Source organism: Anopheles coustani, chromosome 2, assembly GCF_943734705.1.
Source record: "Anopheles coustani chromosome 2, idAnoCousDA_361_x.2, whole genome shotgun sequence".
Lineage (NCBI taxonomy): Eukaryota > Metazoa > Arthropoda > Insecta > Diptera > Culicidae > Anopheles > Anopheles coustani.
Genome location: NC_071289.1, coordinates 47,753,046 through 47,779,413, shown reverse-complemented (window position 1 = coordinate 47,779,413; position 26,368 = coordinate 47,753,046). Strand labels below are relative to the sequence as shown.

The 26,368-nt window shown below is 37.1% G+C and overlaps 1 protein-coding gene across 5 annotated transcripts in view; it reads right to left on the bottom strand.

Moving 5' to 3' along the window:
* Nucleotides 1–26,368, bottom strand: part of LOC131265530 (homeobox protein extradenticle) — a 43,510-nt gene that overhangs the window by 4,921 nt on the left and 12,221 nt on the right. For 4 of the 5 annotated variants that reach the window (XR_009178276.1, XM_058267810.1, XM_058267811.1 and 1 more), the window contains 2 exons: nt 20,065–20,348; nt 94–246 (listed from right to left, as the gene is read on the bottom strand). Coding sequence is in view for 4 of the 5 variants with exons in the window: in XM_058267808.1 (XP_058123791.1) it covers nt 94–246; nt 20,065–20,348 (437 nt within the window). In the remaining variant the exon portion in view is untranslated. The remainder of the gene's footprint in view (nt 1–93; nt 247–20,064; nt 20,349–26,368) is intronic. The other variant, XM_058267809.1, reaches the window with a different exon arrangement.

The window sequence follows — 26,368 nt, the reverse complement described above, 5'->3', positions numbered from 1 at the left end:
CGGATATCCGAAACGAAGGTCGGAAACGAGAAAGAAAAAAGAAAAACAAAACATCAATTAATAACAACCGCCCGGTCCTGCCAGCTCTCTTACCGTTGGCAGCGGCCATTGCTGCCGCGGCACTGTCCGCACCTGCACCACCACCCTTCTCTGGGCCAGCCACCCCCTCAGCGATCAGCATATTGTCCAACCGCATCAGCTGGGGATCTGGAGGTTCCTCTTCTTGGGTGTTTCGCAGCGATAAAACTGAAAGCATAAAGCAAGAAAATAAAGATCATGTAAACTACCAATCAAAACAATATATTCTACCATATATTCTACTCATCATTGATGAGCTGCATGAGGAAAACTTTACAAAATTTTGTATTCATTGAAAAAGCTGGTTTCATTGAAACTCATTTCATTGAAGTTCTTTTAAGTTACTTCGAGGATACAACACAATTTGAAGCTACCGAATTAACTTTTTTAAAATTTGATATCGAAACCAAAACGATGGATTTTACTGTAGATAGCTAAATTATTAAAAATCTTGTCCCGATGAGTCGATAAATTGAAATGTTTAATGCGTTCTGAAATGCAATATTGAAACCGTCAAAGCAACAAACATGGCGATAAATGTCACAATATACGTTAAACCTACATTAGACTAGGTAATCTTCAAGGATCGTTGTTTTTTTAAGAATAAAAACGATTGGTACATTTCCGAATCGTCCATGTTTAAGATATGTTCATGGTCTAAGACCGCTTCCACGAAAGAAATTAAACTTAACATTCAAAACTGAAATAAAATCTTGCGATTTGCACTTGAACTTGTTTCGCACTGATGGGCAAGACTAGAATCTGCTTGTGTTTGCATAATGTGTTTTTTTTTTTTATATTTTTAGTTTGATAAAAGAAGTAAACTATACGAAAAAGGTTCCAACTAATGATTAACATAACAGTGCTTGTAAAAGTATTTTGTTTGTTTTAACTAAAGGGTGCAAAATGAGTGCTAGTTTGGGCGAAGATAAGCGTTATGGAATACTAGAGAAAATGGGCATAGACTAAATGCTCTTATTTTGATCATGATCAGATAAGATTTAACATAGCCGACAGTCCTTAAGGGTTAAGGAACGAAAAGTTTCTACTTTCGCAGATGAACTCTCTCGATACTGTACTATCTTAACCAAACCACTCGTGAATGACGCTCTTCTGTTATTTGATCTGAAACCACGCCCACTGCTTGTTTCGAAACTGTGCGATGGGGGAGATGACATGTAAAATATCAAGAATAAATGTTAGAGATCAGATCGTATGATCGTCCTAATTCATATCCAACATGTGTGCCTCAAATCAATTGTTCCTAAATTGAAATTGAAATATTGTAATTGTACTTCAAATTTATGAGCACTTTTTGTTGAGTAGCGTTGATTTGGAAAATTTGAAAGTTTGTTTCGTTTATGAACCAGTTGTAAGCCGAAACTATACGTTGTATGTTGGATTATTTATAGTGTCGTAATCCAAGTCATATGTAAATAGTACTCTTTCGAATGTTAAATTATGATTATCTTCTTCTTCTTCTTCTTCTTGGCGTAACGACCTCTTGGTCATGCCTGCCCATCAAAGGCTTACGAGACTTGTTTCCCTGTTGTACGTGGATAGTCAGTCCTCTCGTACAGGGGAGGGTCCGGTCTCGGTTGGGATTCGAACCCACGCCGTTGAGGTGGTGAGCCCCGGCGCTCATGGGCCGAATTTCTAACCGGCGCTACCGCTCGGCCGTCGCGGACCCCGATGGTTATCATTAATCACTATTATTAAAAACTCTACATTTCTAGAAGTTTCTGCACCAATTTCAATTTCCACCTTACCAACCAATCCTAGTAACACAAATTACAAAACAGTTTCATCTTGAAAGTAGTTGAAAAAATCCGCTCACGGTTTAATTAACCTTATTATAAACATTTTCTAGTTAAATGTCCGTTCATAGCGCAGGTCGGCTGACAATTCATATATATAAACCTAGACTGTGTAATAAAATAGGCAATTTTGATCGAAACAATCTACACATTACTTAACATGGTTAATAAGTAAATAATAAATAATATTTGAAAATATTTCAGACCGTTACTTGTAACTGGAAATTAAAACTTTGTGATTCCGGTCAACATTTTTTCCGACAGGATAAGGTCGATGATCGGTATTTGTTATTTGTTTTAAGTGACTGAAGTTATACGTGTTTGGCTTGTTTAACAAATATGGTATCAGCGATTGTACACCGTTAAACAATACTCATCCACATGTTAGACAAATATGAGGAAAGAATCATTTAACAAAAATTATAATGAAGTAACGCATAGCTCTATTAGACCCTCCGCTATCATGAAAAGAAACTCCAATAAAGAAATACAGTTTTAGGTTGACTTCCATGCTTTGTACGTCTTTAGAATAACAGCTCGAAAAAGAAACACCGATTGTAACACGGCAATGCAGCTTTTGTTTCGAACGCAAGCCGCGCTTGGTAAACCGTAAGATTTCAGAGACTTGAACGAGATTAAATCGAGCCCGCACATAGTGACAAGAACGTCTATTTCATGAAAGAGGAGGAAAACGTTGGCAGTTGTAACTTTGGGGAGTGTATAGAGATGGTGATGTCGAAAAGAGAAGGCGGTTCATATCTTTTCGCTGCCAGGCCAAAAAGTATTCAAATTAATGCTAATGAATAAACGACTACGCAAACGATCCATAAAGTGTGAGGACGAAGGGATTTTCCCATCCCATGTTTCCTTTAACATCAAGTCACTCAATGCAATGACGTTCAACAACGGGATTGGCATTAACCTTCATTTTCCAGTAGAAGAAAATTTTGGAAAGTTTAATATGAGAAGTGTTACTATAAAAATATCACGATCAAAGATAGCATTTTAATAAAACTCTTAAGTCTACATAAGTTTGATAAAACTAAATTAAAAAAAAATCAGCAATCAACTATTTTTCACCAATATGTATAGTACCAAAAGGTATCAAAAATTAGTAATGGCTATAGAAATTCAGAGTTAGATGGTAAAAAAACCATCTAATTATTTATTCTTTTCTAATCATGACAGAAACTTCACCAATGACGAAAACTTCTTCTTCTTGGCGCAATGACCTTGTTGGTCATGCCTACCCCGTTTAGGGCTTACGAGTCTTTTTACTCTATGTGTACGTTGATAGTCAGTCCTCTCGTAAAGGGGAGGGTCCGGTCTCGGTTGGGATTCGAACCCACGCCGTCGAGGTGGTGAGCTCCGGTGCTCAAGGGCCGACTTTCTAACCGAACGAAAACTCAGACGTAAATATCGTAGTTCTTCTTATACAAAACATGTTTTTTGACACACATGTTTCTTTTAGCAAGGGAACAATAAATTGAAGAACATCATTATTCATATTTTTTTAATTTTTTTGCAAACTTATTTAGGGTTGCAGTGAAAATGGTTGTTTTAACCGTATGATCATTGTGTGTATTAAAGATTGAACTTAATTGTGCACGAAAATTTGCTCCAAACATAACGATTTCCCTGACGTAGAAGAAAATTTATTACACACTAACGGTTCTTATTTTCCAGTCGCAATTCCGTGCCACGGAAAGCTTACGGTTGCTATTATTTCATTTCCACCTCTCCAGCACTTGGAAAAGGCAGAAGAATCTAATTAAAATGTTGCAAGCTCTTTAAAGTACGAGTAGTCGGAGGAAAATTTGAACAGGTTTTACGTTATTTATACGTTGCTTTTGCTCTCTTGAAGAATTCCATTTACAACGTTTTTGGCTTAATACGAATTTTTGACCTAAGAATGCGCAATTTTCGAGGTGTTGCATATGCCCAACGCGCGTAGGATGGAAAAGAGGCAAATTCGATGAAAATGAAGCTATTCGCCAATTACCATTTCAGTCATCGTTAATTGTCAAACGCCTTCTGAAGCTTAACACGTTAAGCGCTACATCGGTCCCGTGGGGCCGACAGTATTCTGTAAGCCGGCGTCGGTCTGCTCGGACCGACAGAACCCGTTAGGTAGGCCTGCGTTTCTACAAATCGCCTTCAGAACGGGAAGTAGTACAATTTGCGCGTAGCGCTTAACGTGTTAAACCAGCACTTGTAAACTCAAATTACCATATCGGTACCTTAGTAATATAAGTTCATAAATCCTTCATTGAGGTTCAGCAACTGTTTTAGATTGAACAACGACTGCAATCGTTTAAATCGCCTTTGAAATACTGCCCCATGATGATTATGTTTGATGATATTTTTATATTATATTATTTTAAACATATGCAAGGTCATTGAGTAAAGTAATGTTTTGTAATTTTCAATTACATTAGATTAAATATTATGGAATAGATACATATTATTGGGATTTCGTGTATAAAATTTACTATATTTAAACCGCTTGCCGTGTTATTTATCTGGAATTTTACTTTCATGAAAAACTTCTATATTTTACACATAAATTGTATTTGATCTAAAAGCATAAAATCTTTGAATCATTTATAGCAAAAGTAAAATTTCGTTGTGATGATTAAGCTATTTTTTATGCAATGTTCCCATTAACCCAGTTTCCAACTACATACATGCACATTATTGCTTCTTACCAGTTGCAAAAATAAAGAATTAAAGAAAACTTATCAATTTATTCTACTTTAGCTTTACCAGCGATTTTCTAGTTAAAAAATACTCAACAGGACCCAAACGCAGCGATAACGAAGCCCATAACAAAGAAGTGATAAATTAAAAACAAGATGCATTTCATCGTACTGTTCATTAGCATTTCACTGTTCATAAATCTTGTTTGTCCATAAATTATGCTTCTTCGTACGCCACCCTCTTCGTCCGGACAGTCTGGATCGTAAGCATACGCTCAAACATGGCTCATACACCTTACATATGGATAGTCAGTGAAGAGTGTAGACCGCAAAAATACCCTTACACTTGCAGGCGGCAGAGCCCTCGCGCTTTCGTCGTATGCACACGAATAAAGTTTTCTAGTAGAGCTAATTAGCTAATTGATAAATTGAATTAAAACCTTCATGCATATAGAACAACACATCACTTTGCACACCAATTTATGTCCGTACAAATCATATCTTCACACTTGATTAGTTTTTTGTCGTGCAATATTAATATGTGCTACCCAGTGAAGTGTTAATCAATAATTTGATACGGTAATTTTATAGTGTGGTGATGCGTGTTAAATAAAATAAATATAAGTGAATTGTCAACCTCAAGACGAGATTTTTTCGGTTATAGATTTATCTGATACGAGACATTTTGATGGTGCTTCAAATAATTTGGTAACATGCATGTTTTTATCAAGAAATTCAGCTTTTTCCATGGTACCATAAAAAACCATTAACCGTACTGTATTAATTATAATCGCTTTTTCTATACAAATTTGGCTGGGTGGAGTGGTGTTTAGAAGCTAAACAGAGCTTATTTGCATAATGATATCATATCCATTGCGGAACGCAGTCTTTATCCGGGAAAGAGAATGGTAAACCTCAAAGAGCCATGATGAAAAAAATAAATAGAAAGAAAGCTACAAGCGATCCCATAAGTAAGAAACCGTTACGAGATTCATAAATAAACAATACTGTACGGAAAAATACACCCCAGCAGTCTGAATGGCCAAGGACGGAGAAATATCGAAAAACAACGATGGCAGCTGTTGTCGTGACTCTTGCTCACTGCTATTGGTTTTCTCTGTTGGAAAACAAACTTCCATTTTGTTTTTGCTTAATTCTGCATAGATTCCCAAGCTGTGAAATTGTTTGCTTGTTTGTACAAGCAAAGCCGCTTGCCGGTATGTTGTTTAATTCATGCTTGCTGCTTGCTTTCAAACCGCTGTTAACCGATTGCTGTGGCAGATGGTGTCGTCACTGATACGTGCTATTGTCTGAACCAACAGCGCGAAAGTGTGTGTTATCTTCCGTTATATGCCCGAGTGTGCATCATGTTGCAAACTGCCTTGCGTGGTGGATGGCTGATAAAATTTTAAATTTAAGCATCAAGCTCATGGAGTTCGGCACTGGAAATGCTCAGTAATGTTACTTTTTATTTCTAAAGGGGAAGGTAGCAGTATAATGTAGCTCGCGAAAAAACTACGATTTTCTGCAGCTTAAAAACTACTCGCTTGGCGATTTCGAGCATATCGTCCTATAAAACGTCCTAAGTTAAACAAACAAACGAGTTTTGTATGGTAAGTAAGACGATTGGTCGAAGACGCCCTACATTTGTTTCACCCCCAAACAAAGTTCTAATACCATTTTGCTTTCCTCTGTGACTTTGTTCCTTATCTATTGCTTACTCAGGATAAAACCAGACACCAACTGTTGTGTTTTCAATCACTTCTGTTGATAAAATCTTCATTGAAAAAATACTTTTTAAATCCAAATGAACTATGTTTATATTTGGTCACTTTTAAAAATGGAGAAAACTTTGTTGGTTGGATAAGTTATTAGAGAAAAGACTATAACATTGCATTAGTTTTTTCTCACGATTTGAATTGAAGATGAATTTCGAGGACTGCATAAGCGGCGCTTTCGATCAAGTCCTTTTAGACCATTTTAACAGCAAGACAAAAGGTAACCATTCGCCGTAAAGTCCTTTTTGGTTGTTCCAAACGACTTAAGAGAAGTGCAAGGCCTAGGCTAATGTGGAAGGATGTCGTAGAATTCTGTAGCGCCATTACGTTTTGCCCGTTTGGACATTTTCACCTCTTCGAAGGTTCAAATCCCAACCGAGACCTCTATTTCATAGGGTCAAACTCACACATATCACAAGTCGTACAACTGTACAACATAAATATAATCACACGTCGTAGATTTAAATAGGGATGGGCTTATCTTAAATCTTAAGGTTCTTTAAAATAGGCTACATAAAACAAAAACATGTTATGAGGGGTAATGTTAGTTTGAATCAATATGCAACGATTGTAGCCAAATCAATCAATGGAATTCGAAAGTATACTGGCGGTTTTTTAGAAAATCATTGTATTTCTGCCTTGTGCCATACACTTAATCATAAATCCAGTGCTTTCTAAGTGGAAACGTGAGCTAGTCTAACATCTGACAGTGCAATTAACGAGCGGACTCAATTTTCAAATCTCCTCACATTTGGTTTGGAAAATTCAGACGAGATTATATGCTTCTGTGCGACTGAACCTTCACTCTCAATAATTAGAGGACTGAAATTAGACACTACGTGGGGGTTGTCAGTTCATGTAGAATAATCTCTTAAGCACGATATGGTAGAGAAATTTAAACTTGTTGTACATAAAAAAGATCTAATTTTCTACTCACTGCAGTTTTTAATTCAGTGCTTTGTCAAATCAATGAATTTCATAATTCATAATAATTTCATAGAGAAATTTAAACTTGTTGTACATAAAAAAAATCTAATTTTCTATACACTGCAGTTTTTAATTCAATGCTTTGTCAAATCAAAAAATTTCATAATCAAAAACATAAGGCTATTCTGACTCACAAACGCTGGACTTTGCGGACTTTGCGGAAAAGCAGGACGCACGCTCCAAACGATAAACTCAATGCTGGTAAGTTTCGACCACGAATCAAGCACGGCGTTCGACTAGTGTTCAGACAAATGGCAAAGACCATTCTTATGGAAATGCATTTTCACTTAATTATACAATAAGTCTCTCCCTGACAGATCTCCTGCGTACATATAATGAGCGCGAATGAAACCGTTATACTGCAAGACGAGTATGAACATGACAAACCGAAAGCGGATTGCACGGTGGGGTTATTAAGCTGCTATTATCACCCTTTACACTGATGCACACCCCGCAACGGTAAACCCGCCAACACTTAACCGCCATTATACGAGGAATGCCGAAACGGTGCCACTTTCCTCAGTACGAAACGTCTGTAGGCAGGCAATGGAAATAATGCAATCGAAAATTCTCATCTGTCGCTCATTCAAAGATTTTCTGCATTCTGGCAAACGGAATAGCTACTGTACATGTTCAGACATTGGTTCGAGTATATGATTATGTATTAAGTTTGATAATTTTGATTCATCTCGTTGTGAATCGAAAGTTACTTCAATTTCATGTTCGCGTACTAGTATCTGCTTTGCTACGTAATGTTATCACATAATTAATCTCAATCTTACGTAAAACTTCAAAATAATAACCTTCACAGACTGACGAAGTTACTGAACACCGATTTTTAAATTAATGTTGAAAAAAATATTATCAAAAAGGAAGGCAATAAACCAGATTGATTGTGCTGTTAGATTCATCGTTTCATTAAATCAAAATCAAATACTAAGTCAAACAAGATCCCACCTAACCAGCATATTCCATAAAAAGGGGAAACATAACGATAACATTGCTATTTAGTATTAACCATAGTATTGAGTACGCTATCAAGAGTAGTTATCACGTTCTTTACTAAATAATTCAAGCGAACTCAACCGTACTTATTCTTCTATCGCATTAACACTGACCCTCCTTCGTGGGATATGCATGGTTAATTTAAGTCATTGCCTGTTTCGATGTTCCTATTTTTATTTTGTTGGCATTGCTGTGTTTAAGTGTTATTTGTTATATGGCAATTCATATAGCAATTAAAACTTTCTGAAACGTTACGTGGACACTGTGTGAAACGTTTGGTTATTTTGTTAACACCTTGTGTTTTCACTTGGTAAGTTATCATGTCATAGTTTTAATCTACTACCCTTCGGAATCATTCGTTTATATTGATAACACAATGTCTGCGTTATTGATTAAATGTTAACCCCAGTAAGCAGCAAGAAAATAATATAAACACGTTCCGGAAAACCTATAGTAAACGTCTTTTATCTATTCTTTCTTTGGTGGTTTAAAAAACGGGGAAGAAGAATAAAAACACATAGAACGTTATAAATGTGAAATCCACACATACAATTAATTTTGGTTCGTTATTTTTCTGGATTCGCTTTATCCCGTTTGCTCCAGCGTCCCCCAATTCCCCCCGACCTATTCCATTCTGTTCCTGCAAATTCAGCGATTTTCGCATACCGTTAACGTTCCACTTAAATATCATTCGTCGTTCCACATGGCTTCCAATAAGCTGCTGTTGGGATGTTCCGAAAGTTTTCCACTATAATGCTGGCTGGAGCTGTTGAAACGCGCGTCAGTCCTCTTCTCTCTGCTCCCATGGCTTCACCGCCGCCTGTGAAATGTGCGCCCGTGCGATTGTGTTTCATTTTGGTCGCTTTTCCGGTGCACGTTTTCCATCACATCGCAACCAGCGAATGTGATACTACCTTCGGCTCTAGCTATCGACCTGTCTCGCTTTGTCACTTTCATTTGCTCACTACTCTCGCCTTCCACAGTCTATCTTCGTTTGTGATTTAGTGAGGGGTAAAACATCCACCAAATCGCAATACCAGTCTTGCACAGAGACCGGAGTCGTATCGGATGCCAAAATACGACAGCGTGTGACGCATTCCCAAGGACGTAGGATGCGGAACACCGCGGGAGTAGAAAACCAGCTGAAGCCGGAGTTGGAAGCCTGGGGTTAAATTTATTGATTATTTTCCTCCACATTTAGCTTTTGATCCCCTTCCCGCATCGCTTCTCCCCTGCCGAGATTATACCCTACTGCTTTCGGATGGCGTAGCTTCGCACCGTGCATCCATGCAGACTTGTGACATAGTTCTGCAATATACCATCTCAGCACCTCGTTCGCAAGCCTTCTTTTGCTGATCAGAATACCATGGGTTCTCTTTCTTTATCTCATTTTTCCCTACCACCGCCCACAATCGAGGTGCTCACCGACGAGGTAGATGTTTGATTTCACCAACATCTATATTTATATATTAGAGCGCCACATGCACAGAATGTTTGATACCGTTTAAGTGTTTTAATATTCTTCCATTTCGCCTGTAATCTTTATATATCTTCGACATGATGACGTTTGGTTGGAAGCGGTAAGCTTTATTCCGATCTAAGTTAAATTTACTATCCTGTTAACGTGGTAGCCTCGCTATGGAGTATGAACCTAACAAAACTATGCTGCCGAAATCTGCCGTTTTCTCGACGCAGGTGGTTTACGCTCACTTTTATCCTGTACCGTATCTTGAATGGAAAAAAGAAGCACCATTTTCCTTTACGTCAATTCACAAATAACCATAGACTACGCAGGGTTTCCTCAGGTGGTAAGCAAAAGAACAGAATGAAATGGGTTGGTTTGTAAAACGACCGCACCGTGCAATATGGTGATGTCTAATGTTTTATTTTTCTGGCATAAACGGTGGAAGAACGAAAAGACATCTTGATCTTTTATGAAAAAATGAATATGGTTTTTTTTGAAAACATATTTTCATGCGTTTTGCAATGAGCACAAAATGGAAAATTTATCTTAATCAATTTTGCAGAAAAGAGATATTACGATGGAGTTGCCTGGTGGTTACAAAAGTGTGGAAGTTCTGTCATTAGCACTTCAAGAATCGATGTATTACTAATATTTCAATTTTATTTTGAAAATCTTACGAACATACGCTGCTGCAAACTGCAAAATATTGCACGACTGCTTGAAAATAATTCCTGTTTAATCAAAGTGTTCACGAAGGGTGGACCAAACCCTGACCCTTTTTATTGCATTACCACATCGTTTTCCCATTGCTGACTTCGGCTGGATATCAGCTCCTGAAGTAACACCTACAGCGAACTATATATCTCTGAACAAGGCGTAGGCGGAGTACGACGCTAGAGTTCCCAAACAAGATTGGCACAGTAAACCAGGAAAACCACCCTTGGTCTGGCAAAACATGATTCCTAATTTAATCATATTAGAGAGGCATGGTTAGGAAAAAATGAAACAAAAAGGGGCAATTTATAAGTGTGCCCGTGTTTTGCCCTACACATTCGACATTGCTGGGATACATATTTATTTATGTATATTTATACCCAAAGCAAGACATGACCCTATCGGCCTGCGCAATTCCGATCTTATGAATTCCCAAAGGTATTGGGCTTGATAAGCTTAGAAAAGTGCCGTTCTTTGGGGAATTTATTTGGTACATTTCTCGTCTACTGGCAGCATTCGCTATATAACATTAGACGATACTTTCTCAAAAATCGTAATTTTTTGTTAAGACAAGTTACGATAAAAACGACTTGACTTAGTTTTTTTAAATATTAAATACAAAGAAAATACGATAAAAGTAGGAAAGAAAATATAAAGTACGAAAAAGTTATGAAATATTTTATGAATTTGCTTGTTTTCTTATTATCAAATGGAAACATAACCAATTGTACTGACCTATGAATATGTTTTTTATTCTATACCGTATTTCATGCACATCCGAAAAAATTAGCGCATTCCAATCTTAAATGTCGAATGCAAGAAGAAAATAATAAGTCATATTCAGATTATTTGATGATAAATCACATATGAACACATGGAAGAAACCACTTATTACTTCGTACTTCAAAATTCATTTGAGAAAAAAAAAATCCTAATTTTAAGTATCAGAATAAGAATCCTGTCTCCTTGATTTTTTATTTTTATTTTTAGTCTTATCGTATACTCTATCATCCACTCATTCACAACACCATTTAGAATGTTGGACTCGACTTAAAGCTAAATTTTCAACAAGAAATAAATATTTTAATAAGCAGTATGTTTTACCATATTTCTTATCAAACATGCTACATTCAGGTTTCAAAAACGATCATTTTAAGACAACAATAAAAAATAAAATAAAGCATCATTTGGGTTTTTTTACGTCAAAACTTTCTAACCTTTTCAAGTTTTCGTTTGTTGTTGTCTTTCAAAAGTAATTCTTTTTTCCTCTCTCCACCAGGTTGGAACATTGCTGGAGTATAAATGTACCCGTAAAGTATTTAATTATACATTTGTTGATTTGGTACAACATATTTACAACACAACCTAATCACACTTCAAACGCTATGATCAAAATGACATGTGCTCATAACCACTTAAATAAATTAGTTAGAATAGAATAGCCAAGTGTAAGTTGAAATTTATTTATTATTCTACACGATGAGCTTTAATTCTGCTATTTAAATGTTTCCTCAAAAGGCAGCTTAATATATGTTTTACTTGAAAAGGAAATATTCTTTAACATTTTTTTTATTTGCCACCTGCAATACATTGCACCAACGAAGATGCGTGGCTTCATGCGCATATTCCGTGCCTTCTATTTATTTATTTTATGTTTTCTTTTGCTTACACCCTGGCTTGGGCTCGTGTCTGACAAACGGACACAAGATGAGAATAAGAATTGTGCTCAACTTCGTTCCCTCCATTATCCGCCAGCAAGCCGGTCGGGGCTCATTAGCATACTTAATTATGCATAGCCATGGGAAGGCGGCTGTTCCATTACTTCGTCCGGTTGTCCATCTGACCACGGTTATATTTAAATTTAAGCTTCGAAGCACAGGGACATTTTTTCTCTATCTCATCCTTTCATCCGCTCCCCCGCAACATTACCTTTTGCGCCGTTTCTCTACGACTCTTTTCTCATAATTCTTCTCTCTGACTTTTTCCCTACTTCAAGTAAACGACTTTTCAAGTGAACGACTTTTCAAGTGAACACAAATTTCATCAAACTATTGAAATTTATTTTCTTGTCGAATACCAATGTACCAAATTCGGCCAACAAACAATAATAAACTCAGCTGTACACTTATGAATGTCACGATAAACGGCATAAACAAAATTAACTATCAAACCAATGCAGGAACATTATCACTTGACACCTACAGAAAATCAGTCAGTCAGACCAAATTATGTTTTCCAAAATATCTTATCAGTTTTTGTTAAGTAATAGAAATTCTTTCGGAGGCAAGTTACTACAGAACGGTATAAGTAGAGAGAAAGGTCAAATTTGATATCGTTGTGTACGAGTCAACCTGTTTTAATTTCTATTTATTAACCCTAGCGATGCATGTTCAAAAAGAAGTTTAATTTTTCAAATCCATTTTTCTTCTCAGAGAACCTACCAACATTCTCTATAATCGTCATCTACCAACCTTTTCTATGCGGCTTTCGCCCACACAACTCCAAAATGTGGCACCAGCACCAAAAGAAAACAAAAACCGACGAACTGTAGGAGCGTGAAAAGGGAGGAAAATGAAAAGTTCAACCGACGTGAGCAGAAGAAAGTTTCAGGGGTCCCCTATTAGAAAGGAGATGGTTGCTCTTGCGAAGCGAAAGAAAGATTCGCCGGAATGATAATTATAATGCGTAGAGATTCTTTTCGATTATCTGAACCCGAGGATAAAATAGTGATTTTTTTTCTCTCGAATTCCTCCATCGTCTATCTGGTACGTTGTATTTTGAGGTATTTCAAGGAACCGTCACTGAGTGTTGGAATTGGAAATTGGATAAAACCTGATTAGATCCTACTTTTGGAGGAAGCCAAGTTGAAAAAGTTAAAGAAGATAGAAATTTTCAGAGTCCTGTCTAGGAATGGAAACTCAAGAATAAACAATGTATATACTTTAGCGTGTATGTAGGATATGAGTGTTGCTAATGTTAGATCAATTCATTCATAGTCTGTTGAACCAAGACAATTTACCGCCGTCTAACGCGACATTAAAGATATATTATTTAAAATTAGTAGTTTTTTTAAACAATTTATTTTACATTAGTAAACATACCTAAATGTTTGTCAATCTCAGGGAGGAAGGAGTTTGTCAATCTCAGGGAGGAAAAGGAGTTTCATATCTCAATTATATATTTTGCAAATCAATTACAAAAAAAGCTGCATAAATTAACAAACTCAGACTGGAGTAGCATTGAAGTAATCGTATATTGTGTTTCAGAATAACATTCATACAATATTATTTTCTACGTCCATCATTTCTATATAATGCGCATGTTCCGGAAGAACAAATTTCAAACGAGACTTCACAATAAAAAATTGAAAGTAATTATGAAAATGTGTGTATAGTAAATCGAACCAGGCAACCGATCCGTTACGCATTAGATGGATGAGTTTACTGTTGACTTCAGTATTTATACGAAAACTTGTAATGTTTAATTTGACAAGCAGTGGCAATAGCACTAGCATAACAAATTAAAATTAAATTCTTGGTTTACTACCCGCTCATTGGAAGGGGTGGATAACTTGTGTCCCGATATTAAATAACTCATTTCGAACACCTTCGAGCGTTGATAAACTATGGAAATTGGAAACCGGTTTTGAAAAAGCTTACACATCGCCAAGGGTAGAGAGTACGAGAATGAATCGTATACATATTTAACACGACAATGACGCTGTAGAAAGAAAATCGATAACGAAAGTCCCTCGGGATATTTGGGAAGCGTACATCCCAGGACTTAAGAAACAGCGCGCTCCGTGCACCCTCGCCTACGCTCTTGCCCTTTCTCGCTCTCTCGCTTTTCATCTCTATTTTTCCCTTTTTTCAAAGCGCTCTCTGAAAAGTTTGTCCGCTTGCACCGAGTGTCCTAGCATGAGCTCTATCGTTCCATGTTCGACCGTAACACAGCAGACTGGCTGGCTACCAAGCAAGTGGGACTGACTGACTGTTGAGAAAACCCCAAAGGCGCAGAACATGGGAACACTTTTATCCATCGAGCCATTTTCATTCCCTATTCTTAGCTTTGACTGAATTTCGTTCTCTTTCGGAAAATATATTTTTTCCTTTCTTCACTATCGCTAGGCTAGCTTAGTAGAAAATCCTGTTCTGCGATACCGATGCAATCCCGGGGCTCGCGATGAACCGGAAGAACACGGATAGAACAGAACGGCGGAGGAGAGTATCAAGCCCTTCAGGCTGTACCGGAGCTAGCGGCAAGCTGTATAGTAAGCCCCAGCATTAGAGGAAAATGCAAAAAAGGCAGTGAAGGGGAAAACGAAATGACAGTTTGCTTGCCTTTCCTCCAACTCGCCTTGTTTCTCGCCTTTCCCCCGTACGGTCGAATTATAATACTTTCCTTCCATTTTTTTTCTCATTTACGCGTAAGTCTGCTATGCTCCATGTAGCACAGAAAAGCACTAGGGAATTTTCTGACGGCCTGCTCTCAACTTCTGAATGCTCGCAGATCACCCAGCCAAGCGATAGTACAACTCGTTTCATTGTGCAAGTCCTACTATGAACGAATGAGCTGGGGTGTTGACTGGTTCATTCGCTTGAAACAATTTTGCTGGAACGCTAAAGTTGCTGTTATTGTATCAACTACGTTTCTTTTACGATAGGGGTTTAACATCAACATCACTTGTATTATTTAACCATTATATCGAGTCAAATATATTACATTCCGGAAGCTTTGAGTTTTTGAGGAATAAATGGAATAAATTTCATTCTTGACAAAACTCGAAAAACTTACTAAAACTTACTACTTACTACTTTAAACTGCGTTTAAATAGAAGTTGAATTTTAGTGTCTTTGCATGATACAGGGTTTACTATTTGATAGGACAAAATAATCAGAGGATACCACAAACTCAGTAGATGATTCCACAAACGTGACAGATGACAAGCCAAATGAGGCATGTATACCACAATCGTGGCAGTTGATATCACAATTGTGGGAGATGATCAAGGTGTATAAATTAGAAGGTGAAGTCGTCCAATGTAAAATGACATTTCATGACTTGACATAACACTTCTATGGTATTCATATGGGTTTTGAGGGGGGGAATCGGAAAAGAATTGGGCTTTTGACATAACTCTTCTCAAATATGGCACCCCTTCCAAAGCGACATAAAGTCACCTTCTATATTTATACACCTTGGGAGATGATAGCACAAGCCAGTACGATGGTGTCAGTGAAGTACAAAATCGCGCGTATAAACGAAAGTCAACGTGGGTCACCAAGTCTGTCGAATCGCTGTGGATTCGTTTATACGCGCGATTGACAGACCATCCGTACCGGCTTGTGCTATCATCTCCTACAATTGTGATATCATCTGCCACGATTGTTGTATACATGCCTCACTTGGCTTATCATCTGTCACGTTTATGGAATCATCTACTGCGTTTGTGGTATCATCTGATTATTTTGTCCTATCAAATGGAAAACCCTGTAATATGTCTTCTTCTATTTTCATTTACCTGACGTACTCTTTAATATGACCTCTATCTATAAGACTATCCTCAACATAACTTAATTTTTTGCTAATGTTCCCACGTGGTTGAACAAATAATTTAGAAAAATGTATTTGCTCCAAGCTAGTTGTCTATCGGACACTTCAAAAGTTGAGATTGATTACAAAAAAACAAATCATGAATATTCTCTCTACTGAGCTACGATACGAATGTAGGTAGTTTATTTAAGGAAAGAACGAAACATGCACAAGCTAGTTTCTCTTAAAAATAAATTTGCTGATATGAGATATTAGCTAAGAAAGTACAAGTTTATCTAACATTTTCATCTATATGGTTAGGGTTTTTACTTTTTACTTGAGAGTTACGTTTTAATTTAATTGTTACAGTAACAGCATATTTAAAACCCCCCTGCTTTTGATGAATCTTCTTCTTGTCGTAACGAGTGTCTTCGGTCATGCCTGCTCGTTAACGGCATACGAGACTTTTTCCCTATGTGTACGTTTTGTTTACCTTAGTAAAGTGAGTTTCAATTGTTTCGATTTAGATGATTTTATTAAAAAAAATAGTGATCAAACAAACCACCAACAACATCTGTAGTGCTTAAACTAAATGTGTTGAAAGTTTCACAATCGAAAGTTAAGTATTGAGCGAGTTTCTAGTGTATACCAAACTCCAAACAAAAAAAAATCTAAAATGTGTAACAGATTACGCTATTTTATATGGTATCCCTACCATCGGAAGTTATTCGAGATCTTTTAAGCTCACACTATCGTCGTAGACTTTTCATCAAGCTTATTGTCCTGTTGCATACGACGATGCATTCGTAAGTTATGCAAATGATAAGGACTTTGCAAATTGCATCTTCTACAAGAGGGAAACACATAAATGGTTGTGTCACTCATACGTATAAACCGGAATGTGCCCGGCACAAAGCCCAATGGACCCAGGATTTAGCAATATCATGGGAAAACTAGTCACCTGTTCGCACGCGATACCATTTCTTAGGTTCCCAAAACGCTATTCCATCTACGAGGACATGGAGCATACAGCACAGTGATAGCAACTACACAAGCTGTTACATAAATTATCAATCATCAAGCTTCATGTTGCTTTAGTCTTTACCCCAACTGTGTACACTGTGCATCTTCATCATTTGTTCCCAAAGCCTCGAGTCCCCAGGCCGTTCCATTCGGAGAGCGAAAATTTACCACGATGCACCATCGGCTGACGCCAACAACCCGGACAACAATTTGGAAATTCTCTAACCTAAAGGAAGCATGGTAGAAGATTAAGGTGAGGTCTTTTCTAGCTCTTCGCTCATCAGCTGCAATGGTAAACGTAATGCTCTAGATCTACGCTTAGCCATCAACACCTAATGTGAGTAGCAATCGGCCCAGAAGAGGCGCTACTATAAATAAAACAAATATGGTTCCAGACACTCTTCCTGTTTCACAACCAAGCATTTAATCAACAAACTGTGGCCGTTCGGTGCGCAGACAAGGGGTGTTAGTTTGGCCAGAAATGCGTTTCGGAATTCATCGCCACATAAACACACCACCACAGTCCGATTCTGCAGGAAAGTTGAGTGCATGTATCGTAAAGGCATGCACAAGACTGAAGCATTTTCTGAAACAGAAGAATACGAAAGACGTCCATGTTCACCTTATGGTAAACATTTGGTCTAGTAGGAATGAGAATCGTACCATTGTGGGATGGGAGCACCATTATTTAAAAGCAAGCAAATTAGAATTCATATCAACGTACACACTTCGATAAACTTAATGCGAAAATGACGTAAACCCAAACAAGGCGTAAGATATTATTTTATATGTTATCGCAAAATAAGGCGATACAATTTAAAGTTGAAATACGAAGAATAATATTTATTTTAATATTGCAGATGAAAAAAAAACACATTTCAGCATGTGTTGAACTACAACCCAAAAATAGTAGACACTCAAGCATTCGCGGCAATCCGAGTCTACTACATATTTAAGCTTTTTTTATGTATTGAGTTCTGTGTACACTACAAACTCGACGAATACTGAACCGTCGCTTCTGAAACTTTTCACACATTAATTTTAAGTACTGTAGATGTTGTTGAAGGTTTGTTTGATCTCTATTTTTGGATAAAATCATTTAAATTTTACAATTTAAACTCAGTTTTACTAACACAAACAAAACAAGCATGTAAACAAATGTCAAGGTGTATCCAACATAGTTACCCTAAGGTTTATACATTACGGTGAAATTGATGAAATTTTACCCCACATTTTAAATATGTCGTTATTGTAACTATTAAATTCAAACATTCCTTTCAAGTAACAGTTAAAACCATAATTCTTTTCTCAATCCCTTCACCACCGAGCAACGCCGGGGCGTCAAGCTAGTTACTAATAACGATGAAAAAAACATTAAAACAATCTGGATCAATCGCGAATATTTCACGCATGAACAGGATCGCAATGTGTTTGTAATTTTACACCCATTATATTTTTTATTTTGTTATTTATAGAACAAAAACAAACGAAAATTTTAAACATTATAGAGGAAGTCGAATATTGATAGAAAATTAAAACCAAAGACACAGTTTGTGTAGTGGTATCTGGAACCTACTTTACAATAGAATGATTCTTGGGAATTCAAACTAACTCTAACAAATTTTCTCATATCGATGGTCTTGTGTTAAAACTGTGTGTGAAAAATTCAAAATATCAATATGTTTTTCAATTTAAAAAACCCATTATATAATCCCATCCGAAACCGGATCCTCCCCTCCACGAGAGGACTGACTATTTACGTACAACAGGGAAATAAGTCTCGTAAGTCCTTAACGGGCAGGCATGACCAAGAGGTCGTTACCCCAAGAAGAAGAAGAATCCATACTATAAAAATATATGTTTTTAATTCAACAACTATGTGGACCAAAAACCAACTTTGTAAATAATAACACAAGAAATCTTGTTATGATTTATCTTGAAACCATTCCTGAGATAGTTTTATCCGTTACTAGTTGAAATTGGTTGAGAGGTTACCTTTTATAAAAGCCAAGATCGACAAAAAGAGATGTCGATGCAAGACTATTTTGTGCTACGTCATTGATTTGAAAGTTAGTTCAAAAAGTGTTAACAAACATGATAGTATTTTGTGCGTAACAATCTCTAAACGAAATAGGTCAATGCTGGATCACAATTTTCCAGCTATGAGCCTCGGAGTAATGGCAATACAATAATTTCCGGACTAGTTGAAAATGCTATTTTTTATGAATTCATGGGTTATCGATCCTGTTGGTCGCCAGGACATTACCGCAATCAAGCGTGATGGTCTTCCTCACGTGCAACCTTTGCCCAGAATATACATCGTACACCTCAATTGTTTGTAACTGTCAAAAATATCTTTAGTCCAAATTATCGAGCATTTAACACCAGTGTAAGTAAAACTCGACTCTCTGGAGGGGAGATTCAAAATGTGACTTCCTTAACACTAGAACTACCGCGGTTTTTACGCTTGAAACTTTAGCGCAAATTATTTTCATTTTTTAAAAGAAAATTTTATTGTTGAATACATAAAAATTAACATTCCATTGGATGTGTGAAAGTTATGCATTAACATTTGGTAGAATTGTTCAGCCTTTAGAAATAAATGTGATTGAAAAAGTACCTGACCAGTCAAAATGACTGGTTCTAGTGTTAAAAATCATTTTAGGAAAAAAATCTCAGAAAACTGTTGTCTAAATTTTACATGATGCATTAAAGGTACATGGTGCATCATTGAATGAACGTAAAACGAGTTCTGATCTTTTACAAAAGTATACAAAATACATAAAAGAAATTGTATTATAAACAAAGCAACAATCTACGTTGCACCCTGTGTTGTTAGATAAAATAAACTTCGACAGAGAGATTTTCTCGGCACGCAATAAACTTTGGTATGGTCGTGGTTAACAACAACTATAAACCTCGCGTTTTTGATCTGCAAGATCTCCAGAAACAAATTTGCTACTAACCTGTTTTTTCTTTGATTTCACACAGCACCGCGAACAGAACCGGTTTCATTCTGTGGCAGTTGAGTGTGTGCTTGCGGGCCTGTGCTTCGTCCAGAGATTGGTCGGTGATGTTCATGATCTGTTGTAGAATTTCACCAATGTCCTGCTTGCGCGGATCGTTGTCCACCCCGGTCTGGCCGTCGTTCGTGGGCATGCCGTAGTTCGGTGGCATAAGGCCACCGTGCCCCATCATCCGGTTGGGATCTTCCATTGTGGTGAGAATCGTGATGATCTTTGTTAAACGGCTGTTATATGAAGAAAAGAGAGAACGGGAAAATGTTGAATTGTTTTTCTTTTAAATTTGTATATCATGCTCATTAAATAGCACTAATTCAAAACTAATTCATTCAAATGATGACACTGATTCAATCTCATTTACCAACATCATGTAGCACTAAATAATCGTTTATAGTCGATACCAATAAAACTGTTCCTTAATAAGCACAAAGGATTCCCAAAGGGTGAAACTTATCACTTGTTCTGTGCTGTAAAAATGAAGAAACAAATAAAACGCTGCAACCTTTTAAAATATTTATAATTTAATGAAAACATTGTTGGTTACGATCGTTCTACTTTGGCTTATGCAATTCAGCATTGCAAGCAAGATAATGAGAACTATTATCATCCACATTTTAATCTGCCTAATCTGTTAGGTTCGTCGGTTGGAGGTTGCTGGCGGATTGGCTGGGCGCTGTGCATCGTCCGTTTAACCATCTTCCCTGGAGTTCCCTGGCATGATCCAACGACAGAGTAGTTTTCAGCCTGTCGATCACACGTCATACGGATCAAGGAAAAAAATTCCAAAAATACACTAAGTGCGATTCAAGAAACCGATCTATCCAAGTCCAACAGGTAGCCGAAAGTAAAACCCGAACAAAAGAGATTCAAAAATAAATAATCATAATGAAGAATTATAGATAGTGTACCTTTACTCTAATCCAAAAATTGCTTGCTAATGGTGGTGCAAAATCGGCAATGATTTAATAAATTGATGAAAATGATTCCTACCCATTTCACGTGCTTTTCAATTCATTAGACAGGGATTGAAATTACGCCTCACCAACCTTCGACCACTCGTGAAACCACTCTTCCGACGGGGAAGAAATGGAGCATTATCACATTTTACCTCCCTCTCTACTTCTGTCTTTTGGTTGGATACTCGATTTGCTCCTCTTTTATATGTAACCACACATTGTTCACGCCGTTTATTGTTCCTCTAAACCCCCGTTCAGTGTTCGTTTTTATGCGCATTCCTCTTCATGCCACGCGAGAATAACGGGCACAGCATCATCACCATCCACGATTGGAAACGAGAGAATTGCTTTTCCCTAGCAACAATACATCCTACGGTGGTTTTTCAACTGTGCACATTGCCTCTTTATTAGAAAGTGCTCTAAGCAATATTAAAAAGAAGAAAAAGAAAAAAACAGCAAACTGAAAACTACTGACTAAGCACAACTTAGTAACATCCGAATACATAAAACGTACGTGGGATAATAACGAGGATTGAGTGAATTCTCATTCTGTAACAAAAGGTTAAGCAGAGATAAGGAGCATGTAGTCAAATCCTTAAAAGTTAATTGATTAAAAAACCAAAAAGTCGAAACTTATCTTATTTGTTTGACATTTAAACTGATTAATAATTTAAATAGAAATATCATTTGACTGTTGTACCGAATTAAAACTTACGTTTCAATAGCACGGTAACTTAATGTTAAAGAAATGATTTTTTTAACGAACTCTATTGGTAAAACGACTTAAAAGTACAATTTTCTTAATTCTTTCCACATAGAAGCAAAATAAAGTTTATTTTTTCCTGTATATAATTATCACAGCCGTCATCACAGAAAAAAAAATCTAAATAATAAATTGCAGCTTAATATTGTTAGTGTAGAGATGTGGTGTAAAATAAGACCTAGAAGTAAAAAGTAACATAGAAGTAAAAAGTAAACTTATTTTTCATTCGTTTCAAAAAACGTTGAATAGATTAAAGTCGCTGACCAGGTTTGAATAATAACAAATATGAATACAATTCATACCCTTCATACTCATATCTCTCTCCTATCTTGCTTGGTGCTGGCTTTTAATGCCGTGATCTTCTTTGTTCCAATCAAATGAACAGAGAACTTGCAATTTTAATTATAACGTTTGTTTGCAAACTTCAAAACGAAACTCGCGTAATATCGCATATTTCGAGACGATATCAACGCTCCAAAGAACGGCAGAAAAACGGCAGAAAAAAGACCAATCATAATGTATAATTGCCTCTCTGGTGGAAACACGGAGCTAAACCGCAAAGGAATCGTTACTATCGTATAACTTTTAAAAGTACATCTACGTTTTGTATTTTTTTTTTTTTCTTATTTGGTGATTCTCTTCCCTACCTGCTACAGCAACAGGGTCACACAGCAGGTATTGTTGATCATGGTAGCGAAGCAGGGCAAGGACCAACGCTATCCCGCTGTTGATCTTCCGATCGCCCTTAGCAGCAGCCACCAGGGAACGAATGATCGGTTCAACTCATTTCAATCTTTCCGACTCCCTAAAGAGGCCTCTTGAGCCTCTGTTTCTGTAGCAGAGACAGACGAAACCACATCATTTGCCTTGAACCGTGAACCGGCCGGAACATTCAAATACGATGGAAGCAACTTGGTCAGCGTCCGACAAGCCCGATGTATGGTAGAGTGCGCTGCGAAAAGAAATACAATGGCCTAAAGCTAGCTGGAGTTGCATTGGTTAACACAGGAAAAGCGACAATTCTACGCTAACTCTCGCATGAAAGGTTGGTTCATTTTCGTTTCATCCGAAACCCCCATCCACCAACATGACAGCAACTTCTCTACAAAGCTCCACGCTTAAGAATGCGATACGATTTTACAAATGCGTTTGCTATAAAGCAAAATCTCGTTGATGATCCTCCCAAGAACTGAGCAGGAAAGTGCACCCCTATTCCACGATCGCTCGAGGCTTTCTGCATAAGCTTCCAGGACTGCCCTGGTTCCTTCCTTCCGTCTACCGTGGCGGCCGCTCACTACCGATCGCTTCCTTCCAGTATGTCATCATCATCATCATTTACATCCTTTATCCAATCGTTTACAATCATCAGCACCACTGTTGCTGCTACTGCTTCTTCTGCGATATCGTCGAATTCCTGTGCTCGCAATTTCCTTCTCTGCAGGATGCACACGAATCTGGGACGGGCGGCTCTCAGAGCAATGCATTTAGCTCCTCCATGCTTGCGAAACATTTAAAACCATGCGACCTGGGTTGTGCAAGCGGGGAGAAAACTCAACCAACACCACACAGAAGCTGCTCAAATCTGCAAGCATCCGCAGAGCAGTGTAGATTGTAACGATCGGATAGGCCGCATAATTCATCGCAATATTCACACTATTCAGTGCAACCCCTCAAAAGCCCGAGGTGGATGATTTCCACAACCTCTGAAAAAAAAGTTGGTTATCGTTGTTAGTATACTGGAGAGCAATCTGCAGCTCCGGATTGAAATCAATAACCCATGTTGCTTTTAAATCCGGTGCTTCAATGAAAGATCTCTGGGCTTCAGAAAATATAGAGACGAAAAGAAAGTCTGTGCAGTATCGACCATTTTTAAGGTCTTGTGAAAAATCTGAAAGCAAGACTTCATATTAACTTAGTCTTTAGCGCAAATTACCGAAGAAACTGATTTGATGCAGACCAAACATCTACCAAACAAACGAAAAAACGAGCGCGAAACAGTATTAGTTAAAGTTTTCTTTCCTTATTTCATAATTAACTCCTTACCCTACAAGTGCGGATATTTCATTCACATTCAATGGGTTCGACACCTTGGTCTTTCCTCAACGGATTCTGTTTTAGTAGCTGTCTAGTGAATTAATTTGACGTTTGATTTTCGATCGAACGGAATTTTCGAGGTAGAAACAAACCCTCAACGTACAAATGGTTTAAATATCAAAACTAAACCATACATTCCTTTTTAAAGAAGAACAAAAAGAAGAAAAAGAAAAAAACAGAAAAAACAGCCAGGACATTTCAATTTGTCAGCCAAAATGTGCCTTCCATGCATTCATCAAAGAATCAACCGCATTTGACTATCATAATTACTAAACCGTAAGGTGACATGGACAGATCTTGACGAACCATGGAGTTGATTTGATTTCAATTTGTCTAACAAAATACGGACTTACAGGCCTCCGATGGTCCATCTGATCAGGACGTTGTTATCAATCTTCAAATATTAATAAATCGTAAAAGCAAAACATTGGGCTTGAGCAGTGCATGAAAAACCAACAAATTTGTCAATGAACTGGTTTGTCAACACTACGTTTCATTGATATTATCAATGACAAATTGAGTTATAACGTCCAAGCGTATTGAGTAACGTACGTAAGGAAAATATGTTTGATAAAGTCCAGAGTTTGGTCCTCCGACCGATAAAACCACAAATTAAAAAAGTGGTTTCTTTATTACTTCCGAATTACTTTCAGTTAGATTTTGTTCTAGGTAAAATACGTCATTCATACAAAAAAATCAATGGTATGCTGAAGTGCTAAACCCGCAGATTTAAAATCAAACTACCAACTTACGAATGTGCGAACGGAAAAAAGAACGAGGGAAACACGACAAGTCGTTTCGTCGTAAAATTTTACGATGATGAATTCGTCTTGTTTATAGCCCTGTAAATTAATAAAATTAGATAATTTATATAAATTCACACGCTTCACCGTACACGCGATGATTTATTGCGCAATTGGGTGATAAAATCGGATTGACGCTATCAAGCGGTGTATGTTTTGGTCATTTTCCTTTGAGGATTTTGACGCGTCAGTAGGAATCGGTCGTGTGCGCATTTAAATGTTTATTTTAATTGTAAAGGCTAAAAAGTTGATGTGCTTTAAGATAAATGAGAAAATTCGGATTTTTTCCGATTATCGGAACACACTACGTGTCCCGTCCGTTTAGCACAACTGCCATCAACTGTCTTGCTTGTTATCAAAGGGATAGTCGAATAATTCCAATTCAAAATACTGTCAATAACTTATAGAGCTGTGTAATTCAGACTCAGATTCACGAATCTGAACAATTATTTGCGTTTTAGAGATTCATGAATCCCAAATGATGAAAAGTGATGAGTCAAAAATGGGTAGCGGGACCTCCTTTTTTTGGTCGCATGATCAACGCCAATGAAAGAATAGAGAACATTCATGAAGATTCATTAAGGTTTCGAAAGATTCATAAACGTTTGAAGATTCGAATCCCTAAAGATTCATGAATCCATCTGAATGAATCTTAGGTGAAAAATGCATATGAATGAATCGCGCAAAAAGATTCATAAAGCACAACACTACTTATGACATCTTGAATCGAATTCTTCATCCATTCATAATATATGTTTTTAAATACTATAAAATATGTCAGTGTTCATTTCACATTTTATATAAACCTTTTTTGCGCTGGGGTACACCTGAGTGAATATATACATTCTTTCCCCAAATTCTTTCAGGGTGTAGTTTTTGTCTTATGAGACGATTCGCGGCTCATATCTATGACTTGAATAATCGCAGTCGTAAAACAGCTATCGTGTAATCATAAAAAGGGCACAAAGAAGAAAAAAAGTCCGACAAGAGCGAGACTGAATTAGAAGTAGGGATAAACCTGAAAGGCATAAAAGGCAACCATAACTTTTCATTTAGACTACCCATTTAACTTTCAAACAGAAGCAGTGAAATATTAACATGCATTAAAAGCTGCTAATCTGAGAAACCGAATACGAAAAAGTAAAAAATCCCAAATCCCACGACCTTCTCTGCTTGGTCTACTTAGAATCATTATAGTTTAAGAGAAATTTTTTTATAAGGCTTAATAAAACTTTCTGGTTTGCTCAGTGATAGCGGAGTGAACGAATAAAGAGCATCCATAAATGCTTTCAAAATAATGATTTGCAAAATTTGAATATTCATTTGAAACAAATTATCCAACAGAGTACTGTTTGACTTTAACTATAATTTAGCTACAAAACTTAAGCTTATCATAAAACACTAAAGTTGCCCATGGGGATATTTTGTTTCCCACAAATTTCAGATAAGCAGTTTTACAACTCAATATTATAAGCGATCGGCAGATGCGCATTGATTCCCCGAGAAACTCACCCATTTGGGGTTGTACAGTCAATCGTTAGCTATTTTTTTATATGCGATAGCGGAAATTGATAAGCTTCCACATGGAAGTTGCTCCATCATTGACAAACGAAAACCAAATCCGTCACATT